Source organism: Bombus fervidus, chromosome 10 (genome assembly GCF_041682495.2).
Source record: "Bombus fervidus isolate BK054 chromosome 10, iyBomFerv1, whole genome shotgun sequence".
NCBI classification, from domain to species: Eukaryota; Metazoa; Arthropoda; class Insecta; order Hymenoptera; family Apidae; genus Bombus; species Bombus fervidus.
Genome location: NC_091526.1, coordinates 6049852 through 6073249, shown reverse-complemented (window position 1 = coordinate 6073249; position 23398 = coordinate 6049852). Strand labels below are relative to the sequence as shown.

The 23398-nt window shown below is 33.4% G+C and overlaps 1 protein-coding gene across 1 annotated transcript in view; it reads right to left on the bottom strand.

Moving 5' to 3' along the window:
* The window catches only part of Glurb (metabotropic glutamate receptor B), a 306906-nt gene that overhangs the window by 41600 nt on the left and 241908 nt on the right, over positions 1-23398 (bottom strand). Inside the window, exon 3 of the mRNA XM_072011854.1 lies at positions 4131-4273. Coding sequence (XP_071867955.1) covers positions 4131-4273 — 143 coding nt within the window. The remainder of the gene's footprint in view (positions 1-4130; positions 4274-23398) is intronic.

Here is a 23398-nt window from a genome sequence, read left to right as displayed (position 1 = left end):
TTCAAACAGAATTTTATGAGCAATGACAATAAACAGATTTACACCACTGTCGATTCTTGGCCAACTATATATCTTCGTCTATAATAGATCCAAAATTTTGACAATCTCGAGGTGTAATAGAAATTTTTATCTGCTTTCTGTTAGTCTTATTAACGAGGAGAATTAAAAATTAAACGTTTCCTGAGTTTCCTCATTTTCGTTTCCTCATTTTGCTTGTCGATGAGATTTATAATACAAAATTAATATCGGATACGTTGTTTTGTCATCTCTGAACATTAAAAAAATAATAATCATATTGTATACAAGACACATAAATGAGTTCAAAACGCATGATAAACCCTTTTTTCGAATCTTATTTACGAATTTATAATTTATAACGTTGGATGAACTAAATCTAATCTATCAACGAACAAGTTCTTCTCATAGGAAACTTAAAATTTTTCACTTCTTCGTCTGATATGCACCATTGTATTCTAAAATTACGTACGAGTAACCGATGTTAAAATGAATCGATTTCGTCAAGGTATTTAATATCTACTGACATAAAGATCCTTTAATACACCATTAATTGTGAAATATACTCTACGAAGGTTTATCGGGGTAGCAGGATATTGCGGTCTCAATGAATCGATACGTTTCCGCAAATCAACCGGCAGCTTTTGAATTTACGAGGTACAGCAGAGGCTTTTATAAACGCCAAGTGAAATGTACAGCCAAGAGAAACAATATAGCGTGGTTAACGTGCCTCATGCACTAAACTTGTTTTTTCATTGTACTTAATACAGAGATATCAATTATACGCGTAATTTAACGATGATTGATTATTATCTGATATTTTTATCGATAACACTCAGATTCCTTATTTTCCGTTTAAACATCGGTTTTTATTTGCCATAGTTTATGTAAATGTAAGCTGCTTAACATAGACATTATATAATCTAGATATTATATAACCGAATTTACAATGTAAATATTCGCAGTATATTATAGGATGGAAATTTCGTCTATTAAAAGCTACACATATGTGTATTATTATTGTATGCATTATATATGTATTGCATTTCCATGTATAACAAGGGAAATGCATCTCTACATGTATGGAGAATGCAGAAAATTTTTAATTTCACGGTCTATAGAAGTCTATTATAAAAAATCGAAATGTTTCGTGGAAATGTTATAAACTTAGAATGGCTCGTTTCTGTTGATCTTGTGTGCATTTTATAACCAAAATTTAGTACGTAAAATTAGAGTAATGCTTCGATAATTTTCTATATATCTTCCACTTTTCATTTCTTTGGTTTCAAGCCTTATATTTTAGTCGGCGATAAATCTAGCGTTAGAGAAGAACTGTCAAACTGCAGTTTCAACAAACAGGCATCTGAATTTCAAATTTCCTTTTACGTTTTCTTCGGGCATGTTCGGTAAATTTATCGCGTCTTTCGTTTTTACGTAATCACATAACAACATAGCGCGTCGATAACAGACCACAATATCGATTTTAACTGATGGTGACGCGAAAGGTAGTTATGCATCCTGTCGGAGGCATTAACCAACAAGAAAATCCACCTGATAGAATGGTTCGCTGAATCTTCAAATTGATTCTGTGAGTAATTCCGTGGAGCAATTCCTGTGATACAATGACCCGACGAAGCGTTTGTCGCCTCCACGAAATGTTAGCTCCACCTCCCATGGAAAATTAGTTCCGTTCCAATACGTAACATTCTCCTTGAAGTGGCGTGTCACGATGTTTTGCTCTTCTCCGCTTAAGTTGCACAAACTAATTGAAAATTCCTCATTGTACTGGTGATTCAAGGCTTGGAAAGATGGGTCGAACATCTTAAAAAGATCTAAAGATGAAAGGGAATAAGAATATTCGAAATAAAATAAAATAAAATATATTTTGTTCTACTGTATTTTATTAATCGCGTTGCTTAGTATTTTTCTCATACATGCAGCTTCTCTGATTATTTTGTAAAATGCATCTATTTTATCGTTTGAAAAGATACATATTTATTATTATTATCACGATTTGTTACAATTAGAAACAAAGTTAAAACAAAAATTTAGGGTCCTCTCAGAGACAAATAATTTGTAAATTACAGATTAATTATCCGATTGTTTCTGAGATGGTAAAACAATAAAAAGCCAGTATTCTCTGGTTCATTCAAAAAAAAATTTCTTCGCCTTCTCATTTCCCGTCAGGATTCTTTAAATAAAAGTCAAAGTTTACTTCGAAGGAGATTCTAGAAAGATGCAAAGATATATCGATGAACCGATGAAGTTCCTGCCACTTAATTCAAGACACAGAACAGCAGTCTCTCTGTGCCGTCGAAATGCAAAATTTGTAGCTTGCTTTCCACAGAAGCAGCTCGTAGAAACGTTCAGAAATTTCCCTCTTCCATTGGAATTTTCCACTCAACATTCAAACTTGAATCATTAAATTTTAATGCAACTTCCAGAAACGTTTTCCATTTTTCTCTTCTGTTCCTTCTTCTTTCTTCAGGCAACGTTTCACAATTTTTCTGAGAGTTAGATTCTAAGATACGTGGTAATCCAACTTCAAAAGGACATTTGTAGACGGCGTTGATGGTAACGACCGGACTACGAAACGGAAGAAGAACGGACTACAAAACAAAGAAGACGCGCTAAGAACGTTCTGAGATAGCTTCTTATGCCGTCGAATTTTCTTTTCATAGCGTGCCATGAGCGTTACTTTCAATCCAACTTATTTTACGAAATATTCGCTCCAGTTTGCTTCTTCCTTATAAATTTTCAAGAAAAAAGGAAAATGATGGAGAATCTGCCCTCTGTTCTCCCTCCTGATGTTATCGACGAAGAACACGTTTGTTGCTTTCGCTCTGGTTAACTTCTATCTCGTACTTTCTAAAGCCAGAAGTTGGTAACTGCGGAAGCTCGTATTACAAACATCCAGTTTGATGTGTGTAATCCTTTTTGCTTGCCCAGGAATAAGAGAAAAGTAGCTAAACAAGTATCGTTGCCACGCGAATGGACTTATTCGTTGGTAGTGATTGCTATCTGGTAGAAATGGAAGAACTATGAGAAAGTGGTGCGTTGGGAGAAAGAGTTGCCGGATGCGTGATAAAGGTTTTTTCTGACCCTAATTTTATTTCGTTCTCTGTATTTAGTTAACTTATACGTGTGCGTTTTATTTCAGTATTTCTTAAGGTAGAAACGAAATTGATTTAGTTTTTACGTTGGACGTGAGCTTTTTCGAGCTAAATTTTAGAATTTAAAATATAAAAATTTACACGAATATAAATATATTTTGGAATATTGAAATTTAGAAAAATATGAAGATTTAGTGAAGATTACGTTACAGTGGCTACAAATAGAGATTAAAATTTCTATTTATTCGAAGAATTGCATCGCGCAACTTGCGTAACAGCCGATTTCACGGCACAGCAATTTTAGGCCGTGGTTTCCTTGAAGTTCCGTAAAGTTTCGCTGAGAACAAAGCTTTGTAGTTCGCTGAAGTTAGCTAGTATTTTCATTTTTTAAAAATTGCAACCGCAAGTCTTTTAACTTTCATATCCTTCTTTCCTGAAGAATATCTATAAGATCGAAACTCTTTTATAGTGAATTTTTTATTCAATCATGTCTCGACTTGGAATAAATATGATCGTGTAAACGTTTTCTCCTAATTTTGCTATTCATCTTTCTACATTGCATAATATGTTATGTAAGTTTCAATCGGTCATACGATTCTTTTAAGGTTATTGCATTTATAAATTAGATCGAATAAAGAATGCCTTTGTCCTTCATTTTACAAAAGCGTTTCTTTCATTTGATCGAATGTGTGATCGTTTCGTCAGTGGCGTAATTTTTATATAGAACTCGGTATTTCTAGATTAGATCGAGTAAAATACTCCTGTCCTTGATTTTACAAAAATATTCGTTTTATTTGATCGGGTGTGTGATCTTTCACTTAGTCATATGATTCTTAAGTAGGTTACAGTGTTTCTAAATTAAATTCTGTAAAACGTTTCTGTTCTTGATTCTACAAAAATATTTGCCTTGCTTGATCGTACATACAAATGGATGTGGAACTCAAGTTGATACAAAGGAATACTTTAAACGTAGTCTTGGAAGTTATAATTCATGGCACGTACCTGCGGTATTCGGAAAAGTCGAAGAAGGTTTGCTACTTGGATGGATGTGACCGAGCTTGCTGCTCCAACGACTCCACTGATAACTTTTCGCACTGCAGTTTTATTGCAGTTGTACTCAGCGCCGTCTATATTGCTTATCGATCCTGGAACATAAATCAAGACACGCTGAAATTAATTTTATAATTAAGTATGCTAGTTTATAACATTGTCCATGTATCAAAACGTTATTATACTTTTTTTATATCGTTCATTTTTCATGCATTTTTATTTACGATTAATTCTTGTCACGATCGTTAGAAAAAGTCGCCGCGTCATTTATTACGACATAAATATGAAATAATAGAAATGAAGATTTTAACTCTTGGGATACATGTATGCATTCGCGTTTAAAGAATGAACAGTTCGAATGTTAGCTTTTAATATTCCCCGTAAAATTCAGTTTTCCATACTTTAGTCGTTCTGTGCATTTTTTAAATTCGGAACGAGTACGTTATCAGGTTTCAGTTTCTTGCTGAATTTCAATCATTATATATTTAAAAGTAGCTTGATTAAATCTGTCGTATTATAGAAATGTTCGTCTTTCATCGTTTGATCGTTTTGTTCGACTGTCAGATACACTGCGAAAAATTATACAATAATATTAGAATAGTACAGTTGAAGGATAAAAAAGGAAAGTTTTTGAAAATGCATTTTGTTTTAAAGTGATACTTTAACCGCCGCGATTTACATATTTTTCTGTATAAAATCGCGAAGGAAATTTATATCGTTCGTAAGTTTACCATAATGAGATTTTTAATGCGATACGAAAAAGAAAAATATATATTTGTTTGTTGACTTATAACCTACAAATTGAATTAACAAAAATTGATAGAATATACAGTAGATGATTTCGATATCGCCCGGGGCTGGAGGGTTATTTAATTTCCAAGGCAGGATTTTCAATGTCAATTTGTTTACGTACGAAAATTATAAATAAATATCGGCACACCGTGACCCACATTTCTCCCCCGTAGTGCGTACAATGTGAGTAGTATGTAAATAGCTTAATAGTGCTGACTCAGTTTTTGCCGTCTATGACTAGGTCATGCGGTGCAAGCTTGGAGTAGGTTAAAAAGCGAGAGCGAGTGAGAGATAGGAGCACGTAACAAAGACAGAAATGGCGATTCGTTACAAGTTGCGGTTCTCTTTAAACGTCGATATCTCAAGAATCATTTTAAAGATCATTCTAAACAGCGATATTTCCCATTTCTACTATATAAATCTCATTAAACAATTGGAAACAATTTTTTAATTATAATCGCATAAATTTCTACTAATTTTAATAGCTGCTAGTATTGGTTTCGAAGGTAATTGCGATAAATGAACACAATTTCCAGCTAACGTCGTTTACATGGAGTCTGTTTGATGCTATTATCTAACGTTGTACACAATAACGTTGTTACAGCATGCTGCGTATTTTAAAAATTATCTAATTTCCAAAGAATACACGATGCTTTTAATTTTATCGGATTTGTGAATCTCGTTCGCAATTTCTGTTGCATTTGAAATGGGGAGAGTGAATCAAATTTCACGTGATCCGAAACGTTTTAATTCTGTCTGAGAGCACGGCCGAAGCTTCAACGCGACGAGCTTGTCCATTTTTTCGGAATTTCCCTTCTCTCTGGTCCACCGCGGACGAATCTAATTTTCAGTTGTGTGTATCTTCGAAAGTTGTTGGAAACAGGGACGTGGTTGCGGTTTAGGATCTCGTGACGGAATTTTTGATGACTTTCTTTTTACTTCTGATTTTGGAAGAGACCGAATTACAATTTTACGCTTCGTTTGTTCCTCACACGGCTTGTCGAACGTGTTCTTATATCCTACGTGCTTGTCTAACTTTTCCTGAAATACGAACGAATTTGATTTGACATTTCATTTTCTTTAACCGCTTGACTTACGATACAAGTTCCAATAGCACATGCCATAAACAACAATAAGGTTGGTTACACGTCGAACCATTTCACAGTTTGTCTGAGCGTTCGAAATTGTGCATATTGCACATGTTTTTTTGATTTGTAAATACACATGTAAGGTAGAACTAATCTTATTTTGTAAGATGTTCGACCGTAGAAATACTTTGCATCGCTGTACGATTCGAATTAGCATCAAATCGAAGTGGGGTCAAACATTGAACAACTTCAAATGAAATAAAATAATGATTGAAGACGAGTACACGGGTGATTTAATTAATTTTTGATAGCAATGAATTGAATAAATTAAATTGCAATATATACATGATCGTCTACGTATTTAGTATCTAGTAATTTGCTATTTATCTTACACAGTATACTATGTGCATATAAAACATTGTATAATAGATAGAAAAATGAATTTTCTGCATTATAAAATTCGTATGCTATCGGCATGGTATTTCTTATTATAGCGTAAAACGTATTATTATTTGTAATTTATAATCGTTGAATATTTTATATCAGCCACGTTTTCTTTCTGTTCAACGAATATGGATCATTTTGCGCTCGAAGCAATTGTGAATTATTTCCAGTTTTGTACATTTCAGCATATTAAAAAGGAAATTTTGTCGATTTGTTTTACAGTGCGTAATGTTAGTCATTCTTCCGTTTCTTGCTTTCACTGTCTCTATGCGGACGAATTATTCCAACGCTTTGCGAAAACCGCTAGGAAAGTACGTTTTTCGATATTACTGCACCGTTAATTCTTTTTCCTTAAGTATTATATTATATAGAGTTGTTAAAGAAGTAAAATTATTAACCAATCAATTTACGCATGTAAAACTTTATTACGATGGAGTTATTATTTTTGCAGAAAATTTCAAATATTTCTCATCCAATATCCTTAAAATGGAAGGTTATAAATTTCAGAAGATTCTGTTGAATTGCCTTAATTAATTCCTATACTTGTGATTACTGTCTTCCAAGTAACAAAGCATGCTGCAAGAAGCTTCACTGCAAGTTAACTTACAAGTACTCGTAACGAGACCATGAATCTTGGAAACGTAATATACTGTCTTCAATAATTACTGTTGTCTGCAGGTTCATGGCGATAATTTCTGTATCGTGTAAATTTGTCTTGCACCATCTGTTAATAGAATAACACTATCAATTACAATGACTGAATGTTCTTAAATGGTTTCTAACAGCTTATTTGTTCTTCGCCGACATTTACGTGACAATAAAATAACGCGAGTTTAAAAACGTGTATTTCTTCATTTCGTTTTCCATCTCTATTTAGTAACACGAGCCTTCAGTATTCTTCACTAAAAACTTCAAAGTCGATGAATATTTAATCTTCTCCTTCTATTAACCAAGAGATTCTCAACAAGAGTGCTGCTTAGTGTCGTTCGAATTAAAGGCTACTTAAAGTACTTAAGTACTATTTCATTTCGAAAAGGATGGTCTTGAAATGTGAACGAATGTTGTTATCGATAAATGATTAATCAAACTGATATCTGTTAGAAACTTGTTGATGAGTCATTTGAGACTCGTACGTCAAAGGCTAATGCAATTTTGTTGCGTAATTTTCTAACTTCGAAGCGTTGTATATCTTCTACACACTGATTTTTTGAATGAATATTTCGGAAACTGAAGATGAAATTTTGTATGAAGCTAAGTATAATATTATATAAACTTTTATTTTTTATTATTAATTTCACGAACTATTGGGAAAACAATAATTTTTAACGAATTATTCCCCCACTTTTTTATTGCTCGTTGAAAATCTCTCGATTTTTCTTGTTAGAAGTTTGTGACTTTCATCAGATATTACATTTTTTTTTCTTTTTTTTTTTTTTTTTTTTAGTCAATAGAACACATCAAAGTGTTTTTGACTATTTTAATAAAGAATTGAATAAATCAAAATATTCTTCCTTATCATACATTAATATTTTTTTGTGCTCATAGTCCAAAGTAATTAAGCTTTAACATTCTGAATTTCTCTTTATATTTGTTTCTCGATTACAGTGAAACTTTGTTTATTCAAACACGCCGAGGGACAGTGTCTTTCGGATAATCGATGAATTTTGTAAATAATACAGGCACTAGTCATACCCACCACTTCCTCTTATTTGTTACGATAATAGAAACTGACATTGGATAACTGAGGCTAAAGGACAATTTCCATTCAAACATTCAGTTGCTTATCGAACGTCGACCACGTCGGAATACGCGCTCGTATAACTGTAAGAATAATAAACGCTGAGCTATGAGTTCACATAACTGACGTTAAACGATAGCTTGTTCGTATAAGCGAGCTACGTATGAATATAGTTCCACTGTACATTGACCCTCATTCCGCGTCATGATGCACTTCTTAACACAATTAATTAAACATTTCGATCATGTTATATAATATATATTAAATATTAACTATAATATATTAAATAGTTACTTCAGTTTCATCTTTTCTGTTGATGAAATATTCAAATAGCGAAACATACGAGCTATGAATCCCTGAAGAGTTTCTCATGCGAAATTAATTAATTAAACCTATCCAAAATTCATAGTGTCAGCTGGCAAGATAATATGACCGCTTTTATTTGTTATTCTATATCAATTCATAGTGATATTCATCGGTCGATTGTCGTCGATCGCGTTTCAAATTAATATGGTAACGAGGACGATTTATGAACCGCGTTGCAAATTGTTTCGTTATTGTGTCGGTTATCTCGGATCGATTAATCAGCTTATGGTAATAACGGGGATGTTTCGCAAAACGTCGACAAAGAAACAAATTCGCGGCTAAATTGACAAAGTCTCATTCGTTTATTATGCGCCGAATAAATTATTACGTTATCGCGCGTAGAATAAAGTGAACGAGGTTTCAATGTTATTTCGTTTCAAACAATATAAAATATTATAGTTTTCACGAGCTATCAAACTTTTAAAACTGTTTAAAGATATTTAATAGGGAACTTTTAAATAATTTATTAATTCGAGAAGAGGATTTTTAGTAAAACAATAAGTGTCTAACTTGATATCTTAAACGAGAATAGTGTGAAGTTTACCCTGAATACTAATATTTCTTTTTAAATTCATAATACTTTCGTTTATCCACCATGGATAGTAAAATTCATAAAACTACTTTGGAATTCTCAGTGACGAGAAACTTTCCCAATGAAAACCTGTGTAACTTATTAAGTTCTGAATACTTGGATTTTTTATAGTAATCTAATGGATATTACGCGATAGTCATATAAAATTTATATTTTTCTTTTAACTGATTACAATATCTACCGAGACTTTCAATGGAATAGAAATTTTTATAATAATAAATAGAAAATGTAAAATGCTTCAGAAGACATTGTTTTTTTAGAAAAAATTAAAATTGAACGTCTGGCAAATACATGTTATTTTGATCATTCGCTCTATTTCTGAGTATCTTAACAGTTCTTTCTTTTTAAAATCATTCATATGTCTATTAAATAAAAGCTCGATTTTCCACGACTGGTTCTTCTGCCTAGCACACTGTTTCGTGTAGTTTCACATGCTACAGTAGCACCTGTTGAATCGTATCGGTTTATATGTATACTCGACCTAACTATCTGTACACCAATACCGGGAACAAATCGCGAGGATGGAAGGACATTACAGCCACCCCAGTTCGTAATTTACGACATTATGCTAAAGTTTCAATGATGGTGCCCCTGTCACATTTGCTTACGGCGCTGAATCGAACCGTGAGATTATATATATGTCCCAGCTGGACGGTTTATCCTAATAGAAAATTCACCACATTGTATTATACCAACGTTAACGTCTCGCGAAGTGTGAAATTTGACAAATTTTATCGTCGAAATTCACGCGAACCGGTTGTTTCGTTAATTAATGATTCGCATTAGCTAATGGTAGTTACGTTGATAGATCGTTTGAAAGATTTCGATCTATGGTTTGGTGTAGATGCTTACAAAAATTACAAAGTAATTACGTTTTGGATGTAATTCCTTTTAGATTACGTTTAGATTATTTTCGCTAATGTGAAGCCAGATTTATTTTGGGATTAGGTTTAATTAAACTTTGAATTAAAGTGCAATTAAGTAGGAGAATCAAGCATAAATTTGATATGATATAATGTAGCAGTTATACAGTATATAGTAATGCATAATATAAAATACAGTATAATTTTAACCTGTTTTGTATGGAATATTTTGATAATTATTAATAAGATAATCGTTACTATTAAAATAAGAAAATTTATAGGTAAAACAGAGAATATTTGACGAAATGTATCTTTGTTTATTACCAACTTTTTTATTTTAGTATTCAATTAAATATATTATCGTTTAATACAATTAAAATTTAATAATATCACAAATACGAATATACATTTAACGTATTTTATTTCGAATCTCTCTATAGTCGGTTAATTAAGTTGGACCCATCGATCGTAAAAGAGCGACTTAAACGATAACAAGCCCGAAAAGGATTAAACTCGTGTTTAACATTTGTAACAACAAATTATTTCGTTCGGTATACAAATGCGATTTTGCAAGCTGTTCTCATTCTTTACGCTTTATACTTCGTAAACCTTGGCAACCTTGAGAATTTCACGATTCATAGCTTTGTATAATTGAAATTGTTCTCATTACCCTGGTTTAAATTGTGCATAATAATTTCAACGTTTTTCAGGCTAACATACTACCAAGATATTTTCAGACTTCCGATGAAACTAATTACTCAACGCGGATCTTTACACTCCCAGGTGTCTAATTACTTGGTGTGCAGATCTTCAGATCCTAGAGGATGTCGGTTACAACGTTAATAAAAAAGTCAGGACCGTTTCCCTTTAATTGTCTCCCTGATTATTTCAAACATTTCTCGGGGGATTGGTAGCAATTACGGTAATAGTAATTTCGTTTAACATTCAACAGTAGAAACTTCTTTCCTTCTTTCTTTAATGTTCGCTTCGAAAATTGAGGATTGTGAAAATGTACATTTCCTTTATTTCAGTAGATCGTAGATTTTATGGTCGTATCGTAGATTGACTCACATAAAAGCTAAACCGATTAAATAACTCTATTGAAATTGAGAAATTTGTAGAAAATGTAGTTGGTTAGTTGGACTTCTGAATGTCTCAATTAATGTGAATGAACATTATCTGTAGCAATTGTTATAGCATTGTACTTAGAATTCATTACAATTTCTGCAGCAATGGTCTTAAGTATGTCTGACTGTATATGTTTCTATTTCATTTCCTCGTATATTTTAATTTTCCTGACAGTTTCATCTTCTATACTTTAAAACCCCTTTGACATGACAATTGTTCGTATTATTAAAGGCTCGAGAGACAGTCTACGAGCTATTGAATATTAATTTATTCACATTCTGGTTAATAAATATATTAAGACCTGCGATAGTTCTCTACATACATCCGGATAATTGGAAATTATCTGTATATACTTTTGTTGTATCTTGAATTAAGATTTTTGTTTTAATTCTTAATTTCCATAGAACGCGCATTATTTCCAAACTTTTGGCCAACATCGTAGTACACAGAATAATTTTTAAGAAATTAATGAAACGTAACACGTACATCACGTCCTCTCCTTTACATTTTAGTTGGAACACCATGTGGTTATATCGTACATTACAAGTGTGTTCTTAATTTGACGTACCTTGGAAAGGAGTTAAGCCCGAGCAGAAGGTCTGCAAGTATAATAACTTTCAATCATCCAGTCGGAAGTCGAAATTAATTAATTAATATCTACGAATTTCGATAGTATATCATTGTAGATTTCTTTCCCTTGATGCAGATGTAAATCGCTCTGGATCTTCTGTATATAAAGATAATCTTTTTAAAAGTATAAAAGTATAAAAAGTGTTTCATTTCTAATCCACTCTTATAATTCAAATAAGATATAAATGTTTTAAAGAAATTGTGAAAAGAAGCAAATCCAAGTGTATCCCTTTCTACCTCTTCAGAAGATAACTCTATAAATATTTAACTCGACACGATAGTCCTAAATGCATATATATTTTAGCAGCAGACAAAATTCCATGAATAAACGTCGTTCCCTTGATTTTACACGGAGAAAGAACACGATCTTAAGGCTCGATAAAAGAATCCTACTTTTATCTCCGGCTTGCTTTCATCAGGACTTGGAATCGATCTCCGACCAGTCCATTCAGTTAGCTGTTTCTTATCAAATTTCAGACCTATAATTTAGCCCCAGGATGGTTCGTGGCCGAGAAATTAGCTGATTTCGCACGATCCTCCTAATTCTCTATCTTTGGGTTCTCTATCGTTTCGATTCCCCACTGATACACACATACACATATAGAAGGATCATGGCAATATTTGTGGAGGAAACTAGCTGTCGCTTCTCTACATAGACAGTGCAAATGTTTACGAAAGTCTTAACATGCGGGCGGTAAGAGGGTTTCCCGTTGGGCTATGAATCTTCGTTCGGTTTCACATTCATTTCCACGTCTGCTCGGTTTCTGCACTTCCTTTTTCTACCATTGGAATCTAACTGGTGAAGCTGAACTGACAGAAGAAACAAGAATATTCCCCGGTAGACCGGTTCCTCTCGATGAGAATTCGTCCCGACTGCATCTTGTCTGATATATACAGGATGTCGGTAAAAAATTGAGTACTGAATACAGATTCGATTGTAAATATCAATATAACAAAGAAAAAGTTCACGTACGATGATGTCATTCGAACTTTAGTTTTGAAACTATGAAAAAGTCTGTTTTATGCCAAAAATTTTGCAATTTACATATTCATCAGCTCCGTAAGTCGTAAAATGGAAAAAATGCGATGATTAGACCGGATATTTATGCAAATTCCCATTTTTACGAACATGATTAAAAAAATGGATCTTTGAAAATTAGAAAATAGAAAAAAGCATTACGTTTTGGATTTTATATTATGCGCCTTCTGTGTATTTTTGCATCTTCAAATTTCCCATGAACGTATCAGAATCCACACGCTAGTGATAAAGTTACAAACACTGTCTTTTAAATTTACTTTGAAATCACCATTATTTGTGTCACATTCTTATGAACTGATAAAAGTAAGAAGCTATTTTGTTCCTTCAGCATCGAGCAGTAATGTATCTATGTAATTTATTTATGTAATTTAACTAAAAAATAGATAAAAAGTAAAGTTGATCAGTTTGGCTTATGAGAGGCATAAATAGCCCCATATATTTTATGACACCCAGTATATATCTCTTCTTTCTTTCTTTTCCTATTCTAGTAGAGTTGTATATAATATACACCTGCAGGCAGTAGCTGCCTGGTAGCTGGCCCCATTCATTTTTTTCATTGTGTAACGTTAGCACGTCTGTTCTCGGACTAAAGAACATCGGTGAAAAAGATTGTCGAGGCGAGATGCAGCATCGAGGAAAACGTACTTCGAAGAAAACCTTTGTAAACCGATGCTTTCTGCTTCCCGTTTTAATTTCACCGAGCTGCCATTTTTCGAACGTGCCTGTGAAGGCTAACGTTTAGGATTTCGATGCTCCGAGAATCTCAAAGAGAAATCTGCGCCGAGACTCGAAAGATTTTGAAGTTCGTGATTGCAAACTTGGAGATTTCAAAGTTGCGGATGCTTCAGGTTACGTACTAGTTCAAAATTTTATAGTTCCAGCGCGCCAAGCTTGCGAGAATTTAAGACGTAAACTTTGCAAAATTCTAGTTTCAAATATAGAAATATAAGAAGTTCCAAGTACTAGTTAAGGTTAAGGGTAAATGATTGAAGATATGCTTCGAATTGACTTGGAAGTAGTTCTCAAAGGAATTTTTTCTGACATTCGAGTATACGTTCGATGCAGTTGCTTAGATTGGATATACGAAATCTTTGAGTCGAGATAAAATACCGGCAGAGTTATCGGAGCACAGTTGCCGGCGGCATTTCAGCAAGAAATTCTTGACTACCTCATTAGTTTGTATGCTGGAACGAGCCACGTTGCATGATGATTTGTTAGAATGTTTTCCTTACGTAATTACTACTGTTCACGACGGTTAAACATAGCATCTACTTTGCCGTGGAGATTATTTCAACGAGTCTTTAAACAAGTTTAATAATGTAAAGTACATAAAATTTATATAAGGCTGATATATGATATAATTGGTGATACAAGTGAGAAAAGATTACTTCTGTATGAAAAAATAAATCAGAAATACGCAACAACATTTTTGCAAAGAATTAAAATTCAAAAGTTCAATTAATTGAATCGTTTATGGAAAAATAAATCAAGAATATGGAACAATATTATTTTGTATATATGCATACCATAATTACATAATGTTGTAATAACAATGTCTTGTTTTCGAGGAAATTCATTTTAAATATTTTCTTGTTAAATCCAGATACATGGCTGCTGTATCAACCAGGCAAATATTTGAAGTTCATTTTCTGAAGAAAAAGGCTGAACTTATCTTTTCATGCCGAGCTATTGTCCATCTCGCTATCAGTTACAGGACAGTCCGCCAATAAATATTTGACTTACAAAGTACAAAATAAGATAAACATAGTAGAATACTATATTTGTTTTCAATTACTTATGTCTGACCAGTAGCGACTCTTTCTACTTGGAAGCTTTTATAACATATACATACTTTACACGATATTGTAGAATCAAGTCAACCAACACGGTAAGTAAAATATTATGTTCTACTTTCAATCAGTACGTTTGACCAGCGACAGGTCTTTCTACTTGAAAGCTTATACGTGTAATTTAGATTCTAAAGTTTGAGTAAGATTTAGGTTAGATTTATAGGATTTCACATCACGAACAAGGTCGACTGAAATTCAAGTCAAAAAACTAAATCCACTCTTGAGACCCTTATCTTACTTGACCCAATCAGACCTATTGAGGGATATCTGTCAGCTTTGATTCAATAGGATTTACGTACTAGAGAATATCATTTCATAGGAACAGGATATGTTCCATTGTGAAGACAAATTCTTGACAAAAAAAGAAAAGAAGGAAGACAATTGATATTGCTGGAAAAATGTGTGCGAAGTTGCAATGTGTGAAATAAAAATGCCTCACGAGAGACACGTATTTTCAGTAAGGTGCAATTTGCTTCAAAAATTATAAAATTAATAGAGAAGCATAGTAGAATATTTTACGATACCGTGGAATTGATTTTTAGAAGATAACATGTAATAATAAAATCATTTTTCATAGTTAATTCGAATAGTTTTCCTACATTATACAATTTTAAACATATGCATTACGCGAGTTATCATAAATGGATTATGGATGTTAATGCAAATTTATATTCTTATGAATTTTAGCTGTGTAGCTAAAGAAGTGAAAAGAACAAACATTCACAATCTAATCTTATGACAATTATTTTAAATAGTTCGAGTTTTAAATTCTAATATCTTATAAATGGCGCATCTTTCTACTTGAAATCTTATACCCATAATTTATACTATAAAATTGGGTCGTATAAAGTACGTTAAACCTACGAAAGTGTTAATTTCTACACTTTGGTAAAGTGCTTGTGTATTTCATAACCAATCGATCAAAGTCTCTAGATACGTGCTAGCTTACGATGCATGTGTATACGCGCATGAGTCATGCAGGTGCATCAATGGAAATACTGTGGCTTTCTTATCCGAAGGACGCAAGATGGATCGACATGTATTCGATTAGGATGGCTATCCTGGAGCCAGCTCAATCTGGCGTGTCTTCCTTCAAGCGATAGGAGACGATACTTTATTTTCATGGATCTTCGAACACGATAATACGAGTTTCTCTGTGCTTTTGGAGGTGTCACGATACGATAGTCACGATCAAAGCTGCTGCTTTGGGAAAACGGAAGACCCAGAGACGTCCCAGAGGAATTGATAAACCTAAAAGTTAAAATGAAAGAGCAGCTGTTGAATACCATGGTATATTTTTCGGTTTGTGTCGAACTCACGATAATATCAATACAATGTTGTTACGCGTTGATATTCGAGATTTTGATACGTTTAGTTGTTCTGAGATTTTTCACAGCGAAGATTTAAGTATAGCAATTCCCTTTCAAGTATACCAATTCAGACTAACTGTAGTTATTTTTTTCTCACACGCGGCATGAATTTTTGGTATTTGTTATGAATGGTGTAACGAATTTGAAATATTTAGGGATTTCTGTAGCCTAAACTACGAAAGACACTGAAACAAATAATACTATTTAGGACTAACATAGTGGTGTGTAGCGTGAAAGTCATGTCAGAAAAGATTTTCAAAAACCTGATAATGGACTAATCATGGTAACAGTGGCTGATCTATTTTATATTGTTTTATAAAGCTAATAGCTGGTCTTGAAATCGGAGTTTAAATAAAGCTTGAAATAAGAGGGCAACTTACTAGCTAACAAGTGGAAATAACACAGATACATGCAGGTAGCAGCGTTTCGCGTGGCCGGTAAAAAGTAGAGAGGAACTATAATGCGAAAACACAATTAGATATGGAATTAGTTCTTAATTAATTTGATTAAGTTTAGTCTGTTACTTGTCTTAGATCAAATATGTGTTAGAACGTAACGGCAACAGGTGAGCAAGAGAAAATTAAAAAAGTAGAAAGAGCGAGGACAAAGAAGGGAAATAAAGCTGGAAGTAAATTATCGATCGAAGGTTGTGAAAGCGCGAGAGATGAATTTTCAACGAGGCCTTTCTGCTGTGGCTTCTCGATTCTATTTGTACCTGTGTGGCTTTAATTTCCGACTCTGGCAGCCGAGTGGCTGATCGAAATTCCCTCTTCTCGTATGGGGGAATAAATGAGAGCGATTCTTAGCTTCCGAGCGAATTCGTGTCCCGTTCGTTCCAGTTCTAAATTTCGCATTCTAAAAAGTAGGGTTGAGGGAGAGCACGGATCTGTGAAACGTCAGCCACAGTCATTGCTCACGCGATTGTTCTCCCATAATTATTTTATCACCCTCAGATAATTATTTTGTCGTCGTCCCATTCGATTTTCGTAGTTTCGCTCGAGAACTCGGGGAAATTAGAAAATCAATTTATAGAATCGAATTGAGGCGTTCGGAGAAACAAATGGTAGGAAAAATGGTTCATTTAAGGAAATTAGATAGATTTAATAGAAGAACAAAATTAATGAAAACATTGAAAGAGTCAGAAAACTTTGGAGTTTCATAACAAAGATTGAAGGGTTTGCAGCAATAGGATTTGATGGATGGAATTATTTGTCAAATGTGATCAATCTTCATCAATAATCTATTTTATCGCTCTAAAAAAATCTTCTCTTGCAGTAGAAAAGCTTATCGATTTCCTTGTCTGAACGTATCAAACGAAAGACACAAAGGATATTGCATCCGATCAAGTTTTCTTAGAGAAACGGTCAAGACTTAATTATGGAGACTATGTAATTAACGTTTGAGACAGTTCCATCCTATTATACCTCGTAACGGGATATCTTAAAGAAGTTTCAAGTATACCAAGCCAGTAATATCGATATAGAGAATTTATTTTTCATGAAATAGTTAGTTTATTTTCGGTGGAAAATAAAGCACGGTGAAATAACGACATAAATGTTTCGATGAATCCTCGCAATAAAAGAATGAGGAATAAATTATATAACGATCAAGCTTCGAAGCTTTCAGCAGAAAGCTTTTTCATTCGAAGCTTGAAATATCAGATGGAATGTTGAGAATTTATTCTAATATTCGGAATAATTCTATATGCCACTCTATATTCTCAATAATCGATAGTTTTGTATGAAAATTATTTCATATTTGTAAGAAGAAAAGCGAGTTTTAACATTTGCTTGCAACAATCTGCACTGAATTCTTCGTAATTGAATTAAATCCAATTACTGTTTAACGTGGTTAATTGGTAAAAAAGGAATGGACGACAAATAAAAAGGTGGAACGATGGGCAGAGAATTCCGTAGAGAAACTAGTAAATAATTCAGTAGCATCGCTCTTGCGGTATAGAGACTGTGAGACGATGACATATGCTACAAATCTCGAGAAACTTTAAATGTTTTTGCAGTGGAATTCTTCTGGCTAAAAGCTTCGACAGATAAACAATGTAAAGTGGAAATGTCGTGAGCGTGCGTGTTTGCTAGAAACTTTGTGTTATAGTGGATAACAAGTTGTTTTTTGGATAATCTTTACAAAAAATAGTGACAAAAATAATATTGTAAAATAATAACCAACTAGATTGTTATTCTTATATAAATTGTAATTAGCTACTTACATTGCAAATACATACTTTAACTGTTTGTTTAACATATATCCGAGGTTTCACGATCTACACTTTACTTTATTGCATCCTAAATAGTACATCTCAAAGGTATATCTTTCGTTACACGCGTAAATGTAAAAAAATTAAAGTCGTATATGAAAGAAAATTCTCAGCTTTAAAAGGACGTACGTTTATGAAGGTAGAAATATTCATTGGAAGGTAAAAGTTGATACAGCGAGATCAAACGTTTCATATCTTATAACCTAGTAACTATCTGGAATATTAAATAATATATAAATATATATGCATATTATGAATCTTTTATTCTATTTACTATGATGTTGTATGTATAATATACGCTAGATAATAATTACAGTTTTCGTTTGGGACTCAAAAGGTACATTCAGTTCTGATAATTAGCTCCTGAATGAACAAGCAACCGCAGATAATTTATATATCTTTGGTTGGCAGTGTCGAGGTAGATTCAAATTTAGCAGCCAATTACTAAGTATGTAATTAATTACTCCGTGGTCGTAAATATTGACGCAGCTTGTGTTAACACGTTATTAATTCTCGTATATCACTTGATCAAACTCGTTGAAAGCTGTTGTTGTCACTTCGACAAATAATTTTCCGAATAATTCAAAACCAATCGGTATACATGTTAATTACTTGTAAAAAAATAATATTGCTCCAGATTTGCAATTTGACCCCATAACATATGGTCAGATACAATAATATCTCACTCTCACCAGTAAAACGATCGTGTTATATATTTGTATTAGTAAAATTGCCCTCAGAGCGTAGATGTATCAAGATCTTCTTTTTAGTCCCTTTAAAATCCTTTATGCTCTATAAATATTTGCATCGTGTTTGGAACATTCATTGTATTAACAGACCGAAGGCGCTAACTCACTGACTCCTTAAATTTACTTTTTTTGAAATTATGCTATTTAATTAGCTTAGAATTCTCTTCAGAAATTTGGAATTCAGATTGCTTATGACTGACTCTGATTTCACGCTGATTTCATGCAATTTTCTATATATTGTAACTGTATGAAGTTCAAATTAAAACGCGAATAAATATCATAACAACATTTTGTTACTTAAATACGATGTTAGGAATTACGATCTATTTGGCCGTTCTTACAGCTAATCAACTTATATTAGGTTGTCCCAAAAGTTCCTGTCGTTTTATAAAAAAGTAGTAGATGTACAACATTTTTTGTTTTATGTTATTTTATTGAATTATGTTTGACCCATTTTATGCTATTACTACAAAATGGATCATACATAAATCCATAGAATAATATAAAATAAAAAATGTTGTGCATCTATTATTTCATTTATGAAACGAAAGAAACTTTTGGGACAACCTAATACTTCCATATAAGGAGAACATTAATAGTTTTTAGATTCTCGTGGAAATTGTACCATTATCGATAGTTGAATCCAAATTCTTCACGTAAAATCAAATTTTTTTCAGAAAATTTCGCAGGCACAAATATGGATTTGAATAAAATGTTATAGAATAACAAGGAGCTCGAATTTTGTCTAGTTTCGGCTCTCATAAATTTTCAGATCGCTTTTTCAGACAGTCTTGTTTTCTGTCCGTACGCATGTTCGTCGATGAGACTGTCAGATTCCACAAAGGATCGTACTACTTTTATGGAAATCGAAAGCGTTTCCATCTCGCCTCGTCTCATCGCGGTACGTGCACAATGTAATTTGAAGTTAGGAGGCTCTCGTAGCTATCCCTCTTATATTATGTAGCCGTGTTATATATTTCAATGTCTTCTTCACTTTCGCGGCTCTTCCCGAGGGAAGAGATTTCCAAGTAGTTATCACATAAGGCGGGTGAAAAGTAGATTATGTTAATTTCGCGCTGCTGGCTAACTCGATTACTTCTAGCTACGCCTACTAACCGCTTTGAACTTGGGATATTGCTATTATCCGTGATACGATCGTTCGCTTTGATAGGGGTGAATCTTCAATCAAGATATAAGTCCAAGCAAGAATAAGTCTGCAAATGGAAAGTTTATGGAAATTTTTAATACAAATTGCCAATCGTAAAAATACTGCGAACTCTGTCAAATGCTTTGTTTCAGCCCAGTTAAGCTTCTATAGTGATTAGCATATGAAAAACGTGTCTGTTTAGAAAAATGTAAGTACATGAAATTCTAATCGTGGATTGCTTTCTTTGAAACTTTTATTTCTATTTAATAATTCGAAGTTTGAACTTGAAATTAAGGAAGTTAATGTAGTCTGCCGTATAATTTTACTTAATAATAAATAATAAAATAATTTTCCTCAAACACTGGAAATTTCATATTTTGAGAAATTACAGAAGAGATCATGCTATAACTTAACTTTTTGTTAATTTGTCAGTTTCATTATCTGTATGTACATGATTTACGTTCAGCTCTCAAGAAACAAATTACTTCATTCTACGAGTTTATTTATTCCAACAAGATGGTACAAATGATAGTAAATTGCAAGGTAAATTTAGAAAATTACGTTTGCAAAATCGCCGCTTTTTCCAGTTTCTCAATTTACAGAATTGATCAATGACTTATGAACTACTCGTATGCTGAAACATTTGTCAGATGATTTAAAATTTAAAATATATTATACGGAAATATGCCGTAGTTCAGCCTTATTCTTAAATCTCTGCCCAGTGAAAATTGAATTTTCAATGGTTAAATAAGCTTATTCTCTGTAATTAAACTTTCCTGTCACAGTATCTTTAGGCGATCGTAAGGAAAATCTGAACGTCTGTTAAAATCCGCAAAATAGATTCCACTTTCATCAAGCTTTCCATAAAAATCGAGGATTGTCAGTTTTCAATAGTTCACCGAGAATTCGACAATGGAGTTCTCCACAATTTTCCTCATCGCGTCACATATTCCGTTCGCTTATTCACGCGACGATCTTTCTTCATTTTTTTCACCGCAAAATTTTTCTCACGGTTAGAAAAATTCACCAGTGAGGAGCGAGCTTTCACGTTCTAAAGAGGGACAAGTCGCGTTAGCGTAAACCCTCGAGTACTTCTCCGACTTTTCTGCCATTGAAAACACTCCATATACGGTGCTTTTTCTCCCCCCACTAAATGAGTTTCACGCGAAGAACTAGGAGAGTTCAGACTTTTCACACGTCGCATTACGATGAATACATTCCCGATTTTAAGTCGAACGCCAAGATAAATGCGGTCACATTCTTGCGGAACCAACTTTTCACTCTGGCTACAACGATTTACGCGAGGCCTCGTTAAAGGTTCCCTCGAATTGATGCAACGTGGCGCCAGTAATTAATTATACGCTCAGAGACTTGTTCTACATAGATACCCGTGTAGGAATGTCTCACTCGGTTTCCCGTTCCTCGTTGGTCATTAAGTGTTATTGCTTCCTTCAACGAGCAAGGGAATCAGACCTTAGGGGATGAGAAATGTGCGGTTAATAGTGGCAGCCGTGAACGTTCCGTTTTCTTAATACATTGCTGGACTGATTGTGAGAGAACGCATGCTTTCGGTAAGAGAAAATGGTGAGAATTCACAAGTGGTGGAATATTTACTTACGAAAGTATGTGTGTGGACATTTCTAGATGAGTTTTATGAATACGTTATCAATGTTATACGGAACATTTTGAAATTGCATTGGGACGATAACACGAACCAGGAGAATATCATGATTACGTTGATAAAGCTTAAAACAACTTTAAAAATGCCTATAGAAGCTATAAAATAGTTAGTACAAGTACATATTTCGTAAAAATCATAAAATCATTTAAACAATTAACTGTTCATCGTATTAAGGATTTTGATATTCATCTTTAACACTTATTATATGCTTCGGATGACTATTCATGTTGTAGAATTAATTTTTTACCAAATATATCTTCAATAAATGTCCTGTAATTTCAATATCCATTGACAGGTTGGTTTCAAATTTTACCAATAGAATCAAAACGGTGTTACGACAGTGCTGATAGAGTTTCAAAATGTTGTATATAACACATAGCGTATAAATATACAATTTTTCTATGATAAGTGTTTAAGTATTTTCGTGAGCCAGTGTAAGTAAAATTTCGTTTTAAAATAGCAAACATTTTTGGCCGAATTTTATATTTTCATGATTGGTACATTTGTTGTGTATTTTTACAAGACTTTATTTCAGAAAAACTCATGAGACTCGATGAATTTATGTAATAATATTTTATTCAATATACCATTATATTACTGTTATATTACGCTACTGTTTCCCTTTTCGTTCATTCTCGTTATTATTTCTTAGTTTTTTTGCCAAAAATTCTGAGAAATGTTCGTTTGCGGTTATTTCAACGTAGTTCGTTGCCTAAGGCAAAGTTCGTTCGAAACGTTTGTCATTCGAAGCGCGATCGTAATTATGCCCGCCGTTACTGGAAGCCACAGCTTAATTCAGGTTCGTGTGCGATGTGTTGAAGTGTGGCTGTTTTTGCGAGTGATAATATCGCGGTCGAAAGTGCGCTGTGGAACAGAGAAGTTGCGAAAATTGCGCGGAGAACGAGTATTTCTACATGTTGTGTCTCTCGTTTAATCGGTCTAGAACGTGTTCGAGTGACCCAAAGAAACAAGAAGCGCCTTTAAAAACAGCAGAGGAAATGTAAAATGCAGGAATGCAGAATGCGTTCGTTTAAGCGATTTAAATGGTTTCGAGGTTTACCGTTCGTGACTAAGAGAGAATAAAATGTCAAGAGCAGAATATTTCTCGCTGATGCAGTTAAAGGACAGCCCTTAGCAAAGACCTTTTGTTCTTCGAAGGGTAATCGATCGATATCAATCGAATTTCTTTCGAAACAATCTACGGTTTCATCTTAGCAATTCTTTAGAATTGACAAAAAAGATAGCCACTTTGAATCTTCAATTAATATCGTGATGTCGATAGAATTTCCCTTAAAATGATTCAAACTTTCACTTTAATAGTTTTATGAGATTTAAGCGAAGAATATTTGTCTTTAATTTTTCAACTAACGAGGTGCGAAAACACAGAAAATTTGATAATGTGAATTGATGGAAAAAAGATTGGAAATCAAATTTTACGTGTACTCAACACTTTAACCTATCAAAGGTTAAA